The 11,570-nt window shown below is 35.4% G+C and overlaps 1 protein-coding gene across 1 annotated transcript in view; it reads right to left on the bottom strand.

Moving 5' to 3' along the window:
• Positions 1-1,103: 1,103 nt before the first annotated feature.
• LOC121417354 (krev interaction trapped protein 1-like) overlaps positions 1,104-11,570 on the bottom strand; it is a 50,332-nt gene continuing 39,865 nt past the window's right edge. The window contains exons 13-15 of the mRNA XM_041611037.1: positions 7,567-7,746; positions 6,774-6,899; positions 1,104-5,306 (exon numbers count right to left, since the gene is read on the bottom strand). Of these exons, the coding sequence (XP_041466971.1) occupies positions 5,208-5,306; positions 6,774-6,899; positions 7,567-7,746 (405 nt within the window). The 3' untranslated portion in view covers positions 1,104-5,207. The remainder of the gene's footprint in view (positions 5,307-6,773; positions 6,900-7,566; positions 7,747-11,570) is intronic.

An 11,570-nucleotide genomic window follows, 5' to 3' on the forward strand; every position in this document is an offset into this window, starting at 1 on the left:
TAACATAGGATAACAACATGAAATGATTATAGCATTGGATGCAGCCGACTGTTCATATGAAATCATATTTATTGTTTCACTATAAACAAAAACATATTTGGCAATAAAGCTTACTAGAAATGTTTGTTGAGCTTGGTACAAATGTAAATGACAGCACCAAAATGCAATCCTACCATTGTAATTTTCACCAGAATATAAAAAAAATTACCAATGTGAAGTTTGGAAGTAAAATAATAGAACAAAAATGTTTTATGGGAATTGTGTTTGAAGTTTGAGACTGCTGAATTTGTGTTAATCTCGGTGGATTATGAAATACATATATTCATGGGATAGTTGTATATAAATATATCCCTATCTCCTCTATTACAACCTGCCTCCTTACATCATGGGCACTCCTCAAATTATGTTTGCTTATCAAGAAGTTAAAAACCGAATACCCTCTTAAATCACTAATTTTGAGGCAAAAAAAAATATATTCATGTATTTCACTTGCCTTTTGTTTGTTGGTTGAAATACATGGAACATAAGCCAGACAGCTTATTGACACATGACAGATTAATCCAATTTAAGGTCACAATAACTTGAGAATACAATTTTTTTCCTCTCCAAAAATCATGATAGCTCTTCTGTCCAGTAAAAAATAACAACAAACCTGACCTGGGGGCCTTTTCATAAAGCTGTTTGTAAGGTAAGAGTGACTTTGAGAACGACCGGAAAACCTTTCTTATGCGCTACTAGTAAACCATCACCAATGAACATTTTGGTATACACCATTTCCCATAAGAAAGGATAACCAGTCGCTCTTAACATACCAACATCTTTATGAAACACCCATCTGGGTCCCAATACGCCTTACCATAATCCAAAGCAATCACATGACTCCAGTTACTGGTGGGTGTTTCAGAAAGCTGTTCATAAGTTAAGAGCGACTTTAAGAACGACTGGTGATCCTTTCTTGTGGTAAATGGTATATTCATTGGCGAAAGGTTTAGCGTGTAAGAAAGGATCACCAGTCGTTCTTAAAGTCGCTCTTATCTTACGAACAGTTTATGAAACAGCCCCCTGTTACCATAGCATGTTTGAATATTGACAGCCCTTTTTTGGATATTACATAAATATGTGATTAATCAATTTCCAACATTTTTATGCAGTGTTTACAACAGAGTTCACTATGCCTATTGCGACATGGGGAGCATTTCAAGTTTCATCTGACTTGGTGCTTCGGTGGTAGAGCTCTTGCCTCATGAATGGGAGGTCATGGGATCGATCTCACGGCAGAGACTTTCTAAAGACTTTTAAAAATGGGAACGATGACATATAAATGGAGAGGGGTAATAATAACATGATGTTATGTACGGCCAGCTGGGATAACAGGTCATAAAAGCTAGAGTGGCTACCCTGGGTACATGTACATAAGAAATATCATTATTATCACCACTTTACAGTGATTATTACAGACTAATCTGCTCTCAGCTGATCAGATTCAATAATTGGCTTCTTGTGTGAAATGCCCATAGGAGAAATTGTTGCAGGAGCAAATGCAATTGTTACACCTCGTTCCAACTATCATGCAATCCGTTATGACTGGCCTTTCGTAGCTGATCCTGAAAACTGTTGAGTCATCTAACAATTTTTTCACAGTCACAACGATTGCCACGACTAACCTCAATACCTGACGAGATCTGATACGATCACTACAATTACTCCACGATACAGTCCATGGTTTCAAATGTGGTGCGCATTGCGACAGTGGGGCCTTGGTATAACAGTTCAGTCACTCCCCTGAACAAGAACGCTTGCAACTTTACTGGTTACAGGGGCACTGCAAGACTTGCTTTATGAAAGCTTGATTCAAAATAAATGAAAAAAAATAATGAAAGAGGAAAAAAAATCTGTTACTTGAGGTCTGTTTGATAAAGCTATCCATGATTAAGACTTAATACATTTTACAATGTCATCCAATACATATGGAATCAAACAAGTATTAGCTGGTATCATTTTCCTAACACTATAAAACCATCACAATCTGATATTTACCGAAATATGGTGCATTACCGGTACTTGTGTCACTTTCTTTCTGTATTGGAAAGAATGCCAAATGTTACAAATAATCTCCAGCAACAATACATTCAAATATCAAGTAATAGCATTGAGTATCTTGAACCAACGTCTGGATGTGCCACTCGCCCTATGACTCACAAAACATCTCTGTATGATTTCACGAAAATGATATATCTGTAAGCTCTGTGAATATTTTTGGTGTGAAACTTTTGTTTAAAGCTTGACACTAATCTTATCATGTCAGAGTCTTGTAATATAAAATATACCAAGCTTTTGCACAATCAGGCATAAGTGCAAGATTACTGCAAACCAAAACTTACAATCGACTGTAAATATTACTTGCACCTATTCATGTCACAGGGCCCAGAGGCTAGATATTCAAAGGGTTAGGGGTTGAAAGCATTCTCAACTGGATAAGTATCAGTAAAGAAGAAAGCCATGAGGACGGAACAAGAGCCCAGAAGTTCCCATACATTTTTTACAAATTATATATTAACCTAAACATATAGTTCAATAACTTATTTTAATAAACATAATAATCACTGATGAAATATTGAATAAATTGCAACAAAATCCAAAGCCAATTTTGATTGAAACATGATTGAAGCACTTTACAATGAAATTATAAACAATTTGCACTTGATGAATAAATGAGTTGCATTTAAATAAAAATAGACTTACATCATCTGTTAAAAGCCAAAAAGACGTTAACTCAAGAGTTAGAGGAAATGAGATATAATTGTCTTTCTGTCACTAACACATTATAAATGAGATATAAATGTCTTTCTGTCATTAACACATTACAAAGCACATTCACACCTACACACCTAGCATATCATAGGCGAAAAATTATTATAAATTCTACATCTAGTACTATAAACTTTATCTATACATCTTTATATCCAAAATATATACACACATTTACAAATAATTGACAATTATCTCCAATCATAAGAATAAATTTACAGTGATATCATTTGGTGATAAAAATCTGTACAATCTTTGTTGATATGATTTTGCAAATGACAAAGATAATCTATCGGCCTATCTACCTATCTATATATGTACATATATAGATATATACCCTGATGCTTGAAATGATGAGAGAAGTCAAGGATGAAAAAGAAAAAATGAATAAGAGAATGGGAAGAGAAGAGAAATGAGAGAAAGACATCAATGGAAAAAAATACGAAGAATATTAAAGGATTCGGAGAAAGAGATAGAGGAAAAAAAGTCATAACTGTCACTGTGAATATCAAAATATACACTCAAATCATGATTTGTTTTATATTTTTCTATTTCTAATTAACACCACAATATTTTTAGTATATTGGCAGATATTGAGCTATTTTTCTCTGTTATAGATGCACATTTCAACTTTAGAAAGTTTTAGTATATTCAAAGTGACATTAATTTGTGCATACTGCCTATTGAGAAACAGAATCTGGCTTGCTGTACCAAGAAACTTCAGTTTTCTACGTTCAGTGTGGTTACTCAAGAGCATCTCAACTCTTTTCATTTATCTTCAACATAAGATAGGAGGTGGAGGATTATGAGATGAGGAAGATTTATGAAAGAATGCAATCATGTGATCATGAGATCAGGTGATCCCATGTATTGCTACAGAGTAGATATTGAATCGGGCAACAGCGTTCCTACGTACTTGGTTATGTACGACTTTAACTTAAGTGATGTTCATGCAGGCTCCATTCCACTACACTACCGTTACATCTACCCGAACCTCAAGGTCCAAAACTCGCTCTGATACTCCGAGAGGCACAGGTGGGAAAAAATGCATATTTATTGCAAAAATCCTACGCCGAAACTAGCTTTAAAAGAACGAGAAGCTTAATTTCTTACTTTTCATCCTAATTTCACGCCATATCCATCCTCTGGTTAGCCTCAAAATTGGTGATTTAGAGCCAACATCGAGTTCCTCACACGTATAAATAATTTGCTGCCGATTTCAAAACATTGCATGCGCAAGCGCAAGGGTCTGAGCTCAGACCCACCTTTGCCACTCGGAGTATCAGAGCGAGTTTTGGACCTTGATGTTCGGGTAGGTGGAGCGTAGTGTAGCGGTAGTGAAGTGGATTGGAGCCTGCACGAACATCACTTGAGGTAGCACAACTTCAAACTTGTTTTAATATCTATTTTGAATGCCAAACCAAACCCAAAATGAATTAAAACAAATAAATATAACCAATGGCAAGTAGGCAACATTATCAGCCAGCACTCTCATTCTCACACCTGTTTCGTAAAATTTAGCCATCCTTTTTAATATTCTACATCTGATTCTACTAAAATTTCTAATGTTATGTGGTTTATTTTCTTTTCATATTCCATTTCAGTAAACTTGTTATTTTGGAGTAATTGGCCATCAAAGCAACACTTAGGTTCAAAACATTCCTTTGAGAGCAACTTAGACATAAATCAAACAATTTTTAACAGAGAAGGGTTTGTAGAAGAATTTGGGGGATACATTACATGTAGGTAGAAAACTTGAGGATTTCACAGTACTGTCCTAGATCTAATTCATCTGTGCCAAGCATCCACTTGTGAACCGATGTAATATTCAAGTGCGCAAGATATGAGCTACCCAAAACAGGAAAGTGTTTAATGAAGCAATGATTTTCACAAACTTGCTCTGAGCCAATAAGATGCAAGGATTTCAGTAGCTTATAAAAGCTATAAGTGAAAATCAGTGACTATTTGGTTGATGGAATGCTCCCTTTGGGGTTCTAGCAGGTGCCCTTGACGATAGCAGCCTGACTAGCCTGGTCGGTCAACATGGATGATCAGCACAGAGATATTGAGGTAAAAGTCAAAAGTAATCCACAGAGACGTTAGTAGCATGTGAAGAACGTGAGAGAGTTGTCAGCCTTTTATTTGCATATATCTCAACCAAACAAGGAATGCGAACTATTAAACTGAGGAACAAATGAATACACACTTCTGCTCCAGGTCATCGGATGTATAATCCCTGCATCATATGCTTCTGTCGAGTATCGGTGGTGCGGATATACAACGTGACGTTAGGAGTCTAGGGTCGTTGTTCATCTGAAGTTAACTGAGATGCATATGCATGAAAGTGAACAAAACTTGGTGAAAACGGTCTCAGTTCAACGGGTGATAAGGATTGCAGATCAATGCCTCTGTAAGCTGTTCGCTCTACTCGTCGACGGCTGGTCTTCTTGGTTTATCCGTCCTGAAAGCTTGTTGGCTAGATTGCTGATGATGGCAGACTGTGAACAACAAATACAAACAAAGAAAAAGAAATAAGAATATAATGCTTGTGTCAATGAAAGATAAATATCAGTTGTGGTAATGACCTGAAAAGGAGTTTGAACAGAGTCCAATAAAATGGTGACCCAAGTGTTTGCATTTATGAAATAAAAAGAATGTGTTAAATGATTCTAAAAGAAAAATGTCAAGGGCTAAGAAATTGACAAAATATACATGATATTCACAGGGTCTTCTTCATGCAATATTATACTGATACTGCCTACCTAATGTTTGAATATAACGTTTCATTCCCCTGACGCAGTTATATTCCCCCCAAGGGAATATATTCTCCCAAGGGAAAATATTCTCCCGAGGGGAACAATATAGCTTCGGTGGGGATTTGAAATGTGATTTATCAAAAGATAGACCCGTCAATATCTTATATATTACATCTATGTAGATTCTCCATGAGAGCTTGCATACATCGTGGCTTTGACATTAACCCAAATTTCTTGCTGCAGCTCTGATCCATCTACTTCATGATAGAAACATTTTGGAAAAATAAAGCAAGGGCGTAATTCTTCATGCAAACACAAGCGTGTACATCAAGTAAACTACACGATTACGCAACTTATAAGCAGCAAGTGATGTCACCTCAGTGAATGTCATCTCACAGTTTACAATACAACGCAGTTATATTCCCTGAGGTGACGTCAAAACCTAGCATATATCAAATGGGATCCATGCAACTATGATCACGTAATGGCGTATTGACCAATCACTGATTCGAATCTACATAACGTAATATCAATCATTATTGTCACAGATACAAGCCACTTTTTCGCAACATGTTGTACATGTGTTATTCATCCTTCCAGGGCCCCATCTTACAAAGAGTTGTGATTGATCCAAGCAATTGCAACCATGGAAAGCCAGCAAAGTCAACATATAAAATGCATTTTAATTTTTAGAAATTCTAGATAAGAGTGTATATCCATAAATTCATTGATTTCTTGACTATTGGGTGTGATCTCCTTTGTTTACAAAGGACATTTTGCAAATGTCCTGTAGAAAAGATTATAACACTGATGGATTTCCATAGAGTTACGATCAATTGGATCAATCGTAACTCTTTGTAAGACGGGGCCCAGATGCAATATTGTGAGCATATTACTTGTCTAATGTATTATGCATTACAAGTATTCATGTAGCAAAAAGGAATGCAACAACCTTCACATTTGTTTGCTACGACTAAATATATTCGGCTTTAACACCATGTCCAAACAGTAACGTATATGAATTAATCTGAACATGTTACAGTAGAAATGTAATTCCTAGCAATTGAATCACTTTAAGCACATATTTCCCGACCATTTTACAGGAAAAATTCACTTAAAGTAAAGAAATATTTCAGCCAACAAGGTATTATCCAGAGTCCTCAATCTGCGTGAGATTGGGACAAGCTGACCAAGAGGGTAAATACATACCTGCTTTGTCTTGACCGGTAGTGACCGATAGCCATTACCATCTTGGATTAATAACGTCAACGTCTGCATATCACTCGACACCTCCCACGTCAATCCTTGCTTGTAACCCACACTCAGAATCATCATCTGCATATTAAAGAACATCACAAATTACATGCACACATTAACAAATACAGTAATATGACTAGATGAATGAAACTTATGTATGAACACACAAATTGTCTCTGTACAAGAATATAATATCATGCAAGACCAGGCTGTCAGACATTTGTAGATATTTAAAACACAATTTTGGTGACTAGTTATCTGCTAACATCAATTATTATCCATAACCTGCCTTCAAAACAAATATCAATATATGAAACATAAATAAATGAATACATAAATAAATAAATCAATGAATAAATGTATAAATAAATAAAATAACTTTAAAAAATAAATCAACAAACAAAAATTATTCGAAATCAAACACAACCAAATCTTAACCAATCAAATAAGCGTATTCTAAATTTTTGTTTATATTAACCTTAAGATCAACTGCTAAGGTGTATAAACATAACCCTTCTACTAAGGACTGGTTGCATTTCATATTAGAAGCATACTGTTTCCTCATCGGAATGTGTACCCACAGAAAAGAGGCCAGGGATAGAACTACTAAGTAGTTGTCAATACATACAGATTTCCATGTATAACACAACATTCTTTTAACTCAAAACACTCACAAAATTTGGAGAGCAGATCAATTGAGATCCTACTTTATTGAAAGCAACAAAAAAGCTGCAATCCATCTCACCTTACTAATAGCATTTATCAGATGTATCCCTCTTGAGTTGACCCCTACAAATGCCGCCGGTGACCTCTGTGACCCTCCTTGACCTCTACGACTGCCCCCTAGTTGAGCCGACCCAAAGAATATGGCCGAGCCGTACACAGGGAATGACCGGCATTTCTCCAAGTACATCATTTGCAATTTCTAAACATGGAAAGGAACAAAATATATCGTTAAAGAAAAATCCAACCTTGGTCAATAAAAACAAACAAATGACACCATTAAAGGGAATCCAACATTGGTCATCAAATGTATGAGCCGAAAAGTAAGTAAAACAGAGTGAAAACAGTTTGTGAAGAAATTGGTTTGGCAATAAGTAAGTTAAGGCTGTCTCTAAAATTGAGATCCCTCAGACCATGTAAATTTGAAATTGGAAACTGGGTAAGTTTTGATAAGGGACTAGTGTTATACAGTGCATCCCAGAAAAAAACAAAACCAAGGTTTAGCGATGATTTATCATAATTTAGGACAACTTTCTCATAGGCCATGTACTTAATCATCAGGAATTTGTATTTTTTATATTAGCTTTAAAAAATCACATATGTTATGCTCTGCCAAGCCAAAAACCTGTGATCTAAAAGTACATCAGGTACCAGTTTCATAAAACTTGTTAAAATAACAAATTTGCAATAACAGACTAATGCTACCAAGATCCTTCAATCTGATTGGCTGATAGAAAAATTGTCATTAAAATTGTGCATTTGTAATCATGGTAACAAGTTTTTCTAAAATAAGGATCCATTTTAGTTGGTTCTCCTACGTAATCATGGCTAGTTATGTATAGTGCTTGCTAATGCGCTGCGCTTTGATGTGTCTGTTTTCACATAAGGTACAATCCCACAAAAATGAAAAAAAAAATGCCATAAAGGTAGTCCCCACCATAACAAAAACACCTCAGTGCTAAATTTCACGGAGGCGATTGATGGGGGGGGGGGTATAAACAAAATCAATTTGAGGCATGTAATGTCATCAAACACAAGTATTGTTCATCCTTGTGCAAGAAAATTAGTTTTTTTTTCTTTTTTTCTTTCAGCCAAAATGGCAAGATATTTTGAAGTATGTCTACATTGGGGGTGAAACAGATATTTTCCAACAGATTTAGTCAATTACAAGCTTGGTCAATAAAAATAGAGATATCACAGTATCATACAATTTCAATAAAAATACAAAAAATATTAAGTTAAACTAAGACAATTACAATGCTTAGCATCACATGACCAGTGTTTTTTATTCTAGATTTTATATCTACTACAAAGGAATAGTAAGAAAATGAAAAACCAGTGAAGACCGAGCACGGTTCATTTGACTAATGCAGCCAAGACAACTATAATGCTTAGCATCAAGGCATTTTTTCTTAATTTTACAAGTACCCCAAAGGGATAATTAGAACAAGTGGAATGCCTCTGGCGGTCTCACCTGCATCATGTGATTTAATATAGCAGCAGTGCTGACTTTGAAAACTACTATAAAATAATTATTCACAAAAAACACCATTCATATGATATAATACTACAGTCATTGACCTGTGACCTTGATCATGTGACCTAAAACTTGTCAGTGAAACTTGATTACCCCTATATCCACATTTTATACACTATATCTATAAACTTTGAAAGTTATGACAGCAATCTTATAATAGCCTCTAAAATGTCCAAAGTTCAATGACCTTAAACCTTTGACTTTGGTCATGTGACCTGAAACTAGGATGAATTTTTTAAAAGATACTTGATTACTCTTATGTCCAAGTTTCAGGAATAAGATCCATAAACTTTCAAAGTTATGATGGTAATTCAACAGATTACCCCCCCCCCCCCACTTTGGCCAAAGTTAATTGACCCTAAATGACCTTTGACCTTGGTCATGTGACCTGAAACTCAGGCAGGATGTTCAGTAATAATTGATTGAACCTTATAGCCAAGTTTCATGAACTTGGTCCATATACTTTCTAAGTTATGCTGTCATTTCAAAAACTTACCATTCGGTTAAGATTTATTGTTGATGCCACCACCGTCAGAAAAGCGGTGCCTATAGTCTCACTCTGCTATGCAGGTGAGACAGGTGAGACAAAAACTACTCTTTCATCTCCATATAGATTTAAGACTATATATGTGGCTTGCTTTACAGCGGAATCAGCTTTTTGGCATCGATGTCCCAGCACTTTTTTATATGTAGCTGGTATAGAAAAGCCTATGAGGGGGTAGGCCTTCGATTTCCTAGCACTTTGTTATATGCAGCTTATAGTGAAAAAGTGTTCTTCTGTCTCATAGTAGTTTTAAGACAATTTAAGTGACTTGCTTTACAGCAGAAAACAGGTTTTTGCCTGATTGGGGGCTCGAAAATGGCATATTTTCCCATTAATAGGCAAAATACAGAAAAGGGGTGTGCAACTTCGGCAGCCCTCTGTGTGGTAGAGGCATCGATGTCCAAGCACTTCTTTACATGTAGCTGGTATAAAAAAGCCTACTATTTTGTCATGACAATGTTTCAACAAACACCAGCCGAGACACAACTTGCATCCTAGCAAAACTATTGTCAACATCAGTTGTCTGAGAATGAACATCAGGGCTTTTCATTAGGATTTAATTTTGCTATGGCTCCTAAGCAAGTTAACCGTAAAGAATTTCATGACAATAAAAGTGGCTTTACTACATAGCAGAAATGTTATTTTTGCCTCAATGGGGCCTCAATATAGCAGATTTTTACATTAATAGACAAAATGCTTTTTAATTGCTGGCTGACTTTGGCAGCCCCTCTGAGCGAGAAGGTTGCCAGCACTTCTTTATTCATAACAGATAGATAAAAGGTTACTCTTTTTTTTAACGTGGTTTCGAATGAAGATAAAATGGTAAACTACATAGTAGAAATGCTATCTGCCTCAATAGGGACTTCAAAATGGCACATTTTCCATAAAAAATAGACAAACCTCAGAAAAAGGATGGGGTAACTTTGGCAGCCCCCCTGGGGAGGCCTTTCGGCCATTGAACCCTATAAAACAATTTACACTTTAAATAAATTAGAAGGAAAAAATAGTTTGAAGAAAGAAAATGGAATATGGTTCAGATCAGATCATATCCCCAGTGAACAAGAATGCTAATTGATTCATGCAGCATCGGATCTTAAACTAACGGCACTACAAGAATGTGAAAAATAGCCCATATATGGCAGTTTAAACATATCTGAAATGTTAAAAAATATTGCCAAAATCTTCATTTTCTTATGAATAATGCATATTTTATGTAGATATATAGAGTGCCTCATGTTTAACACAAAATCACTTTTATATCGTATCAATTTTTTCATATCTACTTGAGATAGAAGTGGATATTGGCCATGAGTGTATTCCTATATTTTGAAGGTTTGATATCTATACTTCACTTTTAAATGTTACTGTAATGTTAGAGAGCTGTCACCCAGCAACATTTTGATACATGAATGATGTATTCATGACATATACAAGTGGAGATGTGGGAACTTACATTTCACCTTACCCTATTATTGATTTTTTTTCATTTTTTGCTATTTTACACCGCTCTTTAAATTCATCTGTAGAGAAAAAGTGATACCATAATTTGAGACTACTACCTAGCTAGCAGTAATTAAGAGGGTCCATAATATCCCCCTATGGTGTCAAACCTTTTCTGTGGTGAGGGTTGTATGAACTCCTTAAATAGGGCTCCTATGAGATTTTGCTCCCGTACTAAAACAAAGATGTAATAGGCAAACTGATAATTCGCCATTGACACACCTATTTCACAACTGCTTTTCTATTCATTCCAAGATTGAATCAAGAAAAATAATTTCATTAATTACCCATTATAGCCTAAGGTATTTCTTGAAAAAAAAACACATTACACTAGTGCATCTACCTTCATGAAGTAATAAACTGGGCATCAAAAATGCGCTTAGCTTGGTAAATGCATACAATAAGATGGTGACGTATTTATGCAAATTTATTAAATTGGTATTAT

This window comes from Lytechinus variegatus, chromosome 1 (assembly GCF_018143015.1).
Source record: "Lytechinus variegatus isolate NC3 chromosome 1, Lvar_3.0, whole genome shotgun sequence".
In the NCBI taxonomy this organism is placed as follows: domain Eukaryota; kingdom Metazoa; phylum Echinodermata; class Echinoidea; order Temnopleuroida; family Toxopneustidae; genus Lytechinus; species Lytechinus variegatus.